We start from the raw sequence: 11,282 nt of genomic DNA, 5'->3' as shown, positions 1-11,282 counted from the left end.
CATTAAATTCCAGTGAAATATATTTATGTTTGTGGTTGTAATGTGACAAAATATGGAAAAGTTCAAGGGGTATGAATACTTTTGCAAACCACTGTAACTTGCAAAGTAAATTTAACCATTTCTTAATGATCAGTCATCAAATGATACTTTCAGGTACTTAACTAATTACTGTAATTTTGACACTCAAATCTTAGTTTTTTTGTGTATGATGCTTCAAAAAATGGGAAATGAACTGACGAAAACATAAAAAGTTGAGAGCGAAATCTACCAATTTAATTCAAAGGTTGGAAGTAACCAGAGTAGGGTATAAGAAAAAATTGCAAGTTAATTATATTGATCAAAGSGGTCAGGAGGCCTTTCAACAAACCTTAACAGTCATTTTAAGGAAGAAGAAATTCTAAATTGAAATATGTGTTGAATAATCACCCAGCTTTCACCTTTTTTATTTCAGGTTCAGACCACCACCATGTGCATCTCTGTCAGTCTGAGTGGTTCTGTGGTTCTCGGCTGCCTGTTTGCCCCCAAAATCCACATCATCCTGTTCCAACCCCAGAAAAACGTGGCCTCACTCAGAGTCACAGCAAGCCGCTTCAGCGCCACAGTTTCTACGTCTGCTTCTGCTCCCAGCTCCAGCTACTCTAAAGGTGCTCACATGAGTTTTTTTTTATTTCTTTCTTTCAAATTAAAGCATACTGTTGATCTCCTCTGGAAATTTAGATATTGTTTTCCTTAGCTCAAAGAAGTATTTTCTACAGTCATTCGTGCTATCCAAAATTTTTATTTTTCAAGAATTCTTCTTCTGGTTCTTTACCTGACTTCTTTAAATATGCAATTAAAAAAAGCCTAATGGCTTTAAGTAAGTGTATACCACTCACCAAGATGCCCCTTCTATCTACGGCTGTGGTGAAAATAATTGATGCACAATTGCTATAATTTAATAATGACAACAATGTTTTTAAGTTTCCACTTTGGTTTAACAAGCACATCAGTACAGAAAGCGTGCTTGTTAAAGTGACYAATAACCTTGTACTGAGTGCTTAGGAGACAGCTTAATTTTAGTTTGTTCAAACCTAAGTGCCATATTCAGTTTGGCAAACCACAGAATTTAGTAAAAGGTTTGTGCAAAGGACTTAATTAATTGTATTCATACCTTTTGAAATTAACATTTTTCATCAAAATAAAATATATACTGTACATATACTCAGTGGCTCGTTTGAGTTGTGGTGTACCTCAAGGGTGAGATCTTGTCCTCTTATTTTGCAGTTTTTATAAGTCCTTTAGACAAGCGTTTTCAAATCTGTGGTGTATTGTACCATTTTTATTTTTGCAGATGTCGTTCAACTTTACCTGCTTAAAAACAGCAGCTCGTATACTCGATCACTAGCAGTCAACGATGAGTCAGAGGTCTTTTTGTTCCTGTCTTTCAGTCATTTACTTACAAAAGTTTACACATGAAGTGCAAGATCATTTTAAGATAATGATAAAAAGTGCAAGATTGAAAATTTCAAATCACAAATATATAAATCAAAGGTTTAGGCCAATGGGATACATACATGAAAACACCACGCATGTATCAACATAAAGATACGAAAAATAATAATATTTTTTTCATTCTGGGATAATGCCTTCCCTGTTTAAAGTAATTTAAAAGCAGAAGTGGAACTCTGTCTTGTGGTCTGATAAATCTGCATTTAAATTTCTTTTTGAAAACCATGGATAGCATATTTTCTGGGCAAAAATAAAATAAATAAAATAAAATAAGAAGACGAGGGGCTGCATTTGTGATGAAACGGGGAGCATTACAGCACAGGAACACATCTGTGAAGGCAAAATTAACACCGAACCAAATTTATGCTGTCATTTAGGCAGCGTCTACTTAAAAAAAATGTACTTCTTTTGACAGAGACTGTGCCAGACTATGTGACAAAGAAGTTTTAGAAAATATAAACATGTTTTTCCCAAGGCTTTCATTTCATATCTGCATTTTTATGCTAAAAAAGGGAGAAAGAAACATGGGTGGAAATTTAATTTAGCACAAAATATCCATAATGCAAAACTATATATCTGCATCTAAAAACTCATTATGTGGCATCTCATTTGTGTAACATGTAGACAATAATGGGTTTCCAGACTGTGAGCTGAGATTTAAACAAGTCAGCGCTCTCAGCCAACCAACCACCCAGCCAAGAAATTGCCCAGCCGATTACAAAAGAGAAAAATTTTGTTTTAATTAGTCAACTATACAGGGTTCTGATGGGTGGATTTGTTACATTAGTTCAGGAATCTTTCAGTTTCAAGTAATACAGCTTGGAAGACTGGATTTCAGAACCAGAGTAACTAATCAGCAAAGTAAAATCCTGACATTCAGTATTGTCTAGCTTAAGAAAATTAAGGACATTTGAACTGAAATTCAATTAAGAAAGTACATTTTCTACTTTTATCTCTGGTTCACGGTTTTACTTATTTTCACAGAGAAAAAATATAAAACTCTGGCCTGGCTAACATCACAACTCTTTTCCTCTCAGGATCAGCCTCTAACTACGTGCCAGCAGTGTGTAACGGCCGCGAGGTGGTGGACTCCACAACATCCTCTTTGTGAGATAAAAAAAAAGTTCCTCTCTAAGCACAACATCGGTCATCTTTCCATCAAACAGGACCCTGAGTGATGGACCGACCTCCCCCAACATCATCTCACATGTTGCAGCGATAACTGTCAGGGGAAAGTGACCGGCGGCAGCGAACATAACTAACTGTGAAAATTAATTGATGTTCCTACATCCAGCAGTATGTATCAACTGTAAAGCCTTTTTTGTATAGATTTTAAATGCTGTGATCTCCTTGGTTTACAGATAGATGTGATTACTTGCTCCGTGCCTTGTCCTAAAGAGTCTCATCGTCAAATGGGTGGTAATAGTGTAATACAAAAAGGCTGTTTTTTTCCTTTCGTCATAACAGTGCTGTGAATATATCCTGATGTTATAAACTTGCTAAAAATGCTATGAAATAAGTAACATTACTGTTAAAATGTGATTAATTACAAGGAATGAATAAAACTAGGCAACTAGACACTATAAAGTATGTGTTACTGTAGACTAGTGTGTTTTTCTTGTAATTTATGTAAATAAGATGTTTTCTAATTAAAAACACTCAGTTCTAATCTGTGCAGACTTGCAATTCGTTTGTCTTTTGCTGCCTGCTCAACAAAATATCAGTAATTATTAACATATGTGCAATTTTACATATAGGATTTCTATAACTTTTTGTGACCCATCATATCAAAATGAGGATTAAGTAAAATTTGGTCAAAATGACAATTACATTTTCAGATTCCTGGCTTTAAAAAGCAACATTTTGATACCTGGATCATGCTAATATCAAAAGTGGATCCAGAGATATTAATTTGTCTTGTTGGTTACGATAATACTACAATATTTGGTCTGAATCCTAATTTTATGTAATTTTAATGAGTATTTTTTAAATGTCATTATAAAGAAAAAAACTTCAAATAGTATTTGAATATTGAGATTTCCCAGGAAAGAAACAAAAAACATTTCTAGCTCACAGGGAAAATCTCAAAATTTTAAGTTTTTCCTCAAAATCATTTTTTTTGTTGCTACTGCCCAAAAGAAAAGCTTCAAATTTTTGTTTTATGATTATATTTCAGACAGTTCATTCAAATGATACAAGGCATCTATTCATTATGTTTTGACAAAATGCAATTTTTGCAAACATTTTAATTAAAACACCATATTTGCATATTTCTCCACAAACCACTTTTGGACTTAATCCTCATTTTGATTTGATGGGTCACATTCAACTAAGTCAAACTTGTTGACTTTTGTTAAAAACGTAATTTTCCTCCTGCATGGTCATTTCTCATAAATTAAACTTACATTATCAWCTCCAGTCCATCTATTAGTCATTTTAATTATAAAAATAAAGGCCACCCTAAGTGCAGAAGCAGAAAATGCTGTTAACACTTCAACAAGGTTAAGAAGGCTCCCAGGAGGATGTCTCAGGGTGTTTACAGAAATAAACATCTTCTCTGAAGTGCTCCATTCTGCAGAGGCATCATCAAAAGCATCCTGACCTGGTCTATTTCAGTGTTGGACCCTGGCTCCTCTGTCCACACTGAACATCAACTTGATCAGTAAACTGACTTGAAAACACCAACAGCTGATGATGGAGCTGCTCGGTGCCGGGGTCATGAGACGAGCTTGGAAGATAGCAGAGGACTCGAGCCACCTGGCAAAACTGTTATAAAAACTGCCTTTTGGCCAAAGGTTCTGAGCTGTCATTAAAAAAAAAACAAAAAAAAACCCAGCAGATACAAAAATAGTCCCCCCCACAGCAATCTCCTTTTTTAATAACTTTTTTTTTCCTGCACTGAAACCAGGTGAAATTCCTGTGTACAGATCTCTAATTTGGGAAATAAATGTTTCTGATTGATGTACTTCTAACACAGCATAAAAATGCTATATATTAACTGAGACTTTAGTTTATTTGCAGGTTACCAGGCAAAGCCTTCAGGAATAACACACATATCTTTTAAAAGATAACAGGTTTTTGATACTTATGTTCTGTTGATTTCAAGTAAATTACTAACTACGTAAAGAACAAATAAGGGAATCTTTAGTTTAAACTTTTTAAAAAAAAAAAAACTATCATTAACCTCAACAGGAGAAATATCTATGGAGGGAAATAAAAAAGGTCTTGGTTCAACTCTTACAGTGCAGATTCTGAACACGTCTTGTTTATCCAAGGACCCAATTTAGCCACAATGCTTTATTTCTGCACTGAAAAGGAAGCTGCATTTCTACAAAAACAATGGCCACAGGAGAAGCTTACAGACCTATATGAACTCTTCACACACTGCAAAAGTAATAATAATAATAATGATAAAAATATTTCCCCTTTTTYAAAACATTTTATTTACAAATGGGCATTTTATTCTTCAGTCATCTTGATTTTCTTCTGCATTTTGAGGTTTTCTTTTCAGCGGGATAATATAAATCCCATTTTTGGCTTCTTTTAGTCGCCACCATCGCCCCAACCTGTAAACATAATAAAATTACGTCATCTAAATAAGAATCTAAATCATCTAAATAGTTTGTTTTTTGCTGATAAACGTGATCACATCAAACTTAATTTCTAAGGTTYTCTTCAGTGAACTAAAGTATTTCCCTTTCGGTGATCCACTCCTTGTTTAGAAGAAAACTAAGTCAGATGTAGTTATCCGTAGCAGGAATGGATCAACACTGCCATCTAGTGGAAGGTCATTTTCTCCACATAAACTTGTACTGATTTTCATTAATTGTAGGACCCCTGCAGTTTCCATGGAAACACGAGCATTAATGTTGTACCTGTGCTCCTGTCCGACTCCAGCCACAAGGAACTGACCAGAGCTCGAAAACTTCAGAGTGTTGATGAAACCGGACTAGAAAGGGAAGGCAAAAGACAAAAAGTGACTGTTTTTAGTGGCTTTTTGCATTTTGGTTCCAGAGATTTATTATAAGGGATTACAGTTTGGTAAGATAACAACTATCACTTCTTTTCTACAAACAGAGGATGTTTACCACTGGTACAGTGAAGAGAAGCTCCAATCCACGATAGTGCTGACCACATTTCCACACGCTCACCTGGGAGTTGTGAGAACCTGTAAAAAAATTGGTTTAAAGGGATCCCTGATTAGTTGTAACATTAGACTTTATYTGATAAACATTTATTTTAACTGTAAAATAATGACTGTAAAAATATTGTAGGCTGTTTATTTTTATGTTTTTTAAAAATATATTTTAACATGGATGGAGCCATTTATTTACACACAAAGCATTCTGGGTAAATGATGACGTGGCTAGGTCCTCGGTGCGAGGCTGCTAGTGAGCTATATCCACCCTGAAGGTTAATCTTGGACAATATCTGATGATCGRCTCTTTTAAATRAAACCAGAGAGCGTTGACAGAGAGGAGAWGGTAGAAATGACTCAGCCTGGAACTGAAAATATGGATGGAGGACAACAGAGCTGCTTCATGGAAGGAGAACCTCAGCCTAGCCTGTTAGCCTTCGCGCTAGCGCTGACGCTATATTGCCTTATACTGTATGTATTAGCTCGGTGCTAGCGCAACAAACAAGCTAACTGAGGTCCTCCATCCATATTTTCAGTTGCAGACTGAGTCATTTTTGCATTCGTCTCTGTCATGAGGATGGAGGACCTCAGTGACGAGAGGAGAATGTGTAGCGCTGAGCTAATACATATATATGGTGATAGCGTCGGGGCTAATGCTAAAGCTTATAGGCTAAGCTGAGGTTCTTCTTCCTTGAAGCAGCTCTGTTGTCCTCCATCCATATTTTCAGTTACAGGCTGAGTCAATGAAATGATTGTAAAGATTGAAGGAAAGGGTGCCGTCGGTATGATCTCGTGTCAGAAAACAAAAAGCTTGTGAAGAGGGCTCTCACAGCCAGAGGCACCTGAGGCGACGGTATCGGAGTTCTGAAGGGCCGMGACGGAGACCACCCAATGAGGCTGCTCCAGCCCCGGGTTGCCGTGGCAACCGTGAGCCCGCTTCACYGTGCAGAGAGGCTTCTTCTTGTTGACGCCCCAGAGAGACAGCGAGCTGAGAGTRTGCAGAAACGAACGGGGGAAACATGAATGAGTCTGTGTGCACWAAGAGATCCTGGACGAAACAATAAAGTGGAGCATTGATAAAGGGATCAAGGGCAGCTCTTACCCATCATCCGCTCCTGTTATCATGTGCTCTTCATTTATGAGCTGGATACAGTCAATCGAACCTCTGAGGGTCAAACAGATGAAGTCGATGTAACACATTACAAAAAGCATTTTTTTTTACAAATGTATTCATCATTAAAAGGTAATGGATTACACGGAAAGACTACAAGCATGGTTGTGTTTGTGTGTATGACTCTTTGTCACAATGTGAACAAATACAATTCAATTCAGTTTATTTATAGCCTTGCTTTGACTCATTCATGCATGTTTGAGAAATCCTGCAGCGTTTTTAGGCAGCCATGCTGAGGAGCAAAAYAACAGGTGGGGACCAGAAACACCCCTGGGTTGTGTCCTTTTGGGACAACCTCCTCCTCTGGGATGTGTCTCCAAGCCGAGCTTCCTCATCACGGAGCACACCTCCCAACCCCACTCATGACCCCTGCAGGCTCTCGGCAATAACAAAAGCAAGCAACGGGTGAAACTGAAAGTGAAACCTAACTGTCTGCTGAGCTCCCAACATTAGTTCTCTCTCAGTGAAGCTCTTTTCAGATTCAAAATACCTTTGAGGAAATGTATTTTCAGATGCCAAGTGCATTATAATTTCAAGAGACTAAACTGTGCAAAACGTTTTATCAACTTCAAAACATTGACTAAAATCAGATAATGTTAAGTAAAAAAGGATAAAATCAAAGTCAGTCGACAGAACCCGGTGTCTTYCACCTCTGTGAAAAGCTGATCAACTAGCCCGATGAATAAAACTATTTATGTGCTTAACTTTCTGATTATCATGCTCATACAGGCGAGTGTTGGCACGTGTGGGCTGCGCTAACTGTTGCTGCTCTCTGATTCTTCTTTTCATTCCCTACAGTGAGCCTGCATGTGTTGCAGGATGCAAACTTTACATCACTCTCAGACAGTGTAAACGTTCCACACAGCAGACATATTTGTTTATGATTCGCTCCCCACACGAGCCTGCATAATGTCTTCACACTGTGAGGCATGCAGGATGAAAAGGGTACAATACACTGCACACAGGGGGCTTCTGCAGGCTGCAAATATGAGCTACAGGTGATCAGTTTTTGTGATTGCTTAGACAGAAAGCGTCAATCACATATTTTTCCCACTAAAACTGGCCAATAATGAAAGGTGGCCGACAGATCGAAACACTGCTACTGTAAACCAAATATGTTTTTGGTTTTAAGCTGCATTTTTCAATTTCTGACATCACTGTTGTCATCAACAAACAAGATAAAGAAAAATGAGCCATAGAGGAAAAGAAACTCACTCGTGTCCGTGAAACACCAGCTGAGACTCCTCGGCTATCTTCCACACTCTCACAGTGCCGTCCCGCCCGCCGGCAGTCACACAGCGCTCACGGCTCAAACTGTCCAGTCCTGTGATTGAATCCTGATGGCCAAAGCTACAGAAATTCACAATCCGTTTAATTCAAATCTTGTTGAAATAGCATGAAAACCAATAACTTTTTCCAACCAGTTACTTACAGGGTTTCCACATACGCATTCTCGTCTACGTTCCACACCTTTATTGAACGATCGTGAGATGCACTGTACAGATCATGAGTCCCCTTCCTGAACGAAAGACCCTGAGTGGGAAACATAAAAATACTACTCATCACAGGATGACCAGATTTCAAATTCTGGAAGGAGAAAAGCTATATCCACAAAACTTACCGACACAGGTCCTTTGTGTCCAGTAAATTTGTACAGATGTTTACAAGTTTCTGCCTCCCAAATCATGATCAGTTTGTTCATGTCTCCAGTGGCCTAAAAACGTCAAATGTGACATCATAGTTGAGTCAGTTACCTGTGACTCACCACTGATGAGAAGAAAAAGATGAGAGAGCATCCTCACCAAATATTTTCCATCTGAGGATATGGCCATRCATAGAATGTGAGCCGTGTGTCCTACGTGGCGTTCCTCCGTACCTTTCCTTCCTCCATGGATTGTGTGCAGCTTCCTACCACTTTCAATGTCCCCTGAAACATAGTAAAAACACTAAAGTAAAAGCTTTGCAAACACAAAACTAAAGAAAATACARGAAAAGAAGAGTGCTACAAACTAACATTTAATGATTGAGCAGTCTTTGGCAGCAGAGAAGATGCTTTTGTCATTAGGCGTGATGACAAGACATGTAACTGGAAGTTTGTGTCCCCTTAACACTCTAATCTCTGAAGCATCTGGAGGGATGATCTATAAGAGAGAAAGATCAAGTAAAATCAAATTTGTCACGCAGCAGAACACAAGTGAAAATTCMCATACTTACATCTTTGGCGATAAGACGCTGGAGTTTTCCCTTCTGTTCAAGCTGATGTAAAAATCACATGAWAAAAAAAAGATAAGTTACACAACAATAGCAACAAATCACGCAAAAAAAGAAAGAAAAAAGTATATTAGCTCTTGTATCTTCTACACCAACAGGAGATGCTTCTCACCACTTCTTCTTGTAGCCTTCCTGCGATCAGATCCGTCTCAAAGGAGTCATATTCAGCCTTTTTTTCCTCTGTTAAGAACAAACAATCTGTTAAAACATCATATCTTACAGTGCAATGTTACAAAAACAAAGCTACGTATGCAAATTTACCCTCTTCCTTTAACTGATCAAGGTAAAGTTTAGCTAATCTGAGCTTTTTCTCCTGAGGTGTCTCCTCATACTCCAACTCCTCTTTGGCCTGCCTCTTCTTTGACACAGCAGGACTGCAAAACCAAACACAAGACAGTCACGTAGTGTTTTCCAAGATTGTAACTCTGTACAACATCTAGATTTTATTTGAAAGGAGGAGCACACAAACGCACCTCTCTGTCTCTGAGTCACTGGAAATCTCTTCGTTGTGTTTGTTGGGTTTTTTAAATTTGCTCTTTCCATCGGAGCCACCGTCAGCCTTTAAAAGAACATACAGAAAACAATTTCCAATGGCACAATGGCACGCTTGGTAAGTGTAAAATAAATAAGCTTGGAGGTTTGCTAACGTGACTTAGCTTGCTCGCTAAAAGTTGGTTTGTCTTACCTTCCTTTTTGACGCTGCTGTGTCTTTCCCTTTTTGGGTTAATTTAGGGTTTGYTTTTGTCTTAATAAAGAACGACGAAGACATGATAGCATGTAAAAAATGTTTTCAAATAAACTAGAACTGTAAAGCTCTCCAACTTTCTTTTAGCAATTCACATAAACCCACATGTCTTCCACGATCAAGCTGGAAGTTCATGCCCGGTGAATCCGCGTTTTGATTAGCTAAGAGACACGTCAATTTTCAAACATCCCGCCTCTTTTCATAAATTCTCAATTTTGATTGGTTAAACCGTCAAACAGGGATGAACAGGAAACTGTACTCGGGTGAAATGCTTCCCACGGGAACTACTTTTTCACAGCTTTGTTCCACACATACTTGTAAGAAAATATTAATTTAAAATAACAGCGGCCGTGGACAAATGAATACAACCCACAGCGAAACATAAAATTGAGCTCAGTTTTTCAAGCACATTTGAATGAAAATATTTTGCCCGGCTAATGAGATATTGTCGTAAATATATCAGGACCTATTTACTGTAATACTGGAGTAGTACTACTACTTCCTCTACTACGCAGTATTTTCATGTACTCCGCTGTCTTTGTCCTCACTGAGTGCTTGTGTTTTTACTTTACCCTTGCAGGCAGTCTGAACGGCTAGGTGAGCGTGTTTTTCTGTGCTGTTTAATGTTGAATGTGAGTTAGATTTGATAAGATGGTGTAGTTTGAATCACAGCTTGGCTCCAGGCAGCTGCTGGAGGTTAGGAGGAGGAGGAGGGGGGTTGAGGAGGAGGTAGTGTTTGATGTGAACGGGGGAAAAAAATAGATACTAAATTAAAAAGAAATGTATCCGTGCTGTGTAGCGTGAATTTTTTTTAATATTAACAAAAAAAGCGGATCGTCTATTTAAACAAAAAAAGTTTAACTGTACGCCCACAGCTGTTCAGAAAAACAGAGCTTCAGCTTGTTTTCGTTTTGTTCTTCTTCCTCAAGAGTTTTTCTTTTTCCTTTCTGATGCCACCAAAAAGAAATTGTGGAACAACAAGTCCATCAGAACCACAAGTGAAGATGATAAAGATCGGTGGGGATCCAGATGTGCAGGATTTTCACTCTGGATCAGCGGACAGATTCAGGATGGCAGAAGAGTCCAGCTCCTCTCCTCCTCTTCCCAACACTGAGGTGCTTCAAATGAAAGCGACAGCAGGACGGTGTCAGTAGAAATGATGTGTAAAATTAGCTGTTCATGTTTTGTTTTGTTTTGTTTTTCTCCTCTTGTTTGGCAGCAGGAAATCATTGACTTTGATGAAGACAATTTTTCCGCTTCAGGCGTCAGAACAGACACCATCAGCCTTCTGATGAAAATAGACCAACTTCAGGCACAACTCAAATATGAACGCAGATGTAGGATTTTGGCAGAGAGAGAACTGAGGGAGCTCAGAGGTGGGTAGATACACAACTAATCAATAATCGAGAAATACATGTGCAAATATAGTATATTCACTAGCAGCCTTATCTATATCTATATCTATATCT

The 11,282-nt window shown here is 38.2% G+C and overlaps 3 protein-coding genes across 7 annotated transcripts in view; 2 read left to right on the top strand and 1 right to left on the bottom strand.

Annotated features, from left to right (window-relative positions):
- Positions 1-3,157, top strand: part of grm2b (glutamate receptor, metabotropic 2b) — a 33,941-nt gene extending 30,784 nt beyond the window's left edge. For both annotated transcript variants that reach the window (XM_014006205.1, XM_014006206.1), the window contains 2 exons: positions 452-644; positions 2,526-3,157. In XM_014006205.1, coding sequence (XP_013861659.1) covers positions 452-644; positions 2,526-2,599 — 267 coding nt within the window. In that variant the 3' untranslated portion in view covers positions 2,600-3,157. The remainder of the gene's footprint in view (positions 1-451; positions 645-2,525) is intronic.
- Positions 3,158-4,907: 1,750 nt separating this feature from the next.
- On the bottom strand, positions 4,908-9,947 carry rrp9 (ribosomal RNA processing 9, U3 small nucleolar RNA binding protein). Of its 3 annotated transcripts, XM_014006242.1 has the most exons (15): positions 9,754-9,944; positions 9,542-9,627; positions 9,330-9,442; positions 9,181-9,248; positions 9,012-9,053; positions 8,812-8,938; positions 8,600-8,724; positions 8,419-8,511; positions 8,230-8,330; positions 8,013-8,147; positions 6,729-6,791; positions 6,469-6,614; positions 5,577-5,656; positions 5,364-5,437; positions 4,908-5,054 (listed from the first exon to the last, which is right to left on the bottom strand). In XM_014006242.1, exons 1-15 carry the CDS (start codon positions 9,835-9,837, stop codon positions 4,955-4,957), a joined length of 1,437 nt encoding a protein of 478 aa, XP_013861696.1. In that variant the 5' UTR covers positions 9,838-9,944; the 3' UTR covers positions 4,908-4,954. The 3 variants fall into 3 exon arrangements, with proteins under 3 accessions (XP_013861696.1, XP_013861700.1, XP_013861697.1); XM_014006243.1 differs by lacking the exon at positions 6,469-6,614 and having other exon boundaries at positions 4,937-5,054; positions 9,754-9,946; XM_014006246.1 differs by lacking the exons at positions 6,469-6,614; positions 6,729-6,791 and having other exon boundaries at positions 9,754-9,947.
- A 367-nt stretch (positions 9,948-10,314) lies between these two features.
- LOC106516081 (uncharacterized) overlaps positions 10,315-11,282 on the top strand; it is a 4,184-nt gene continuing 3,216 nt past the window's right edge. The window contains exons 1-3 of one of the 2 annotated variants that reach the window (XM_014006266.1): positions 10,315-10,410; positions 10,743-10,928; positions 11,036-11,189. In XM_014006266.1, coding sequence (XP_013861720.1) covers positions 10,764-10,928; positions 11,036-11,189 — 319 coding nt within the window. In that variant the 5' untranslated portion in view covers positions 10,315-10,410; positions 10,743-10,763. Of the gene's footprint in view, positions 10,411-10,742; positions 10,929-11,032; positions 11,190-11,282 lie in introns of both variants that reach the window. The other variant, XM_014006265.1, reaches the window with a different exon arrangement.

The sequence above is a fragment of the Austrofundulus limnaeus genome, unplaced genomic scaffold, assembly GCF_001266775.1.
Source record: "Austrofundulus limnaeus strain Quisiro unplaced genomic scaffold, Austrofundulus_limnaeus-1.0 Scaffold35, whole genome shotgun sequence".
Taxonomy (NCBI): Eukaryota; Metazoa; Chordata; class Actinopteri; order Cyprinodontiformes; family Rivulidae; genus Austrofundulus; species Austrofundulus limnaeus.
This window is presented reverse-complemented; position numbering and strand designations above follow the sequence as displayed.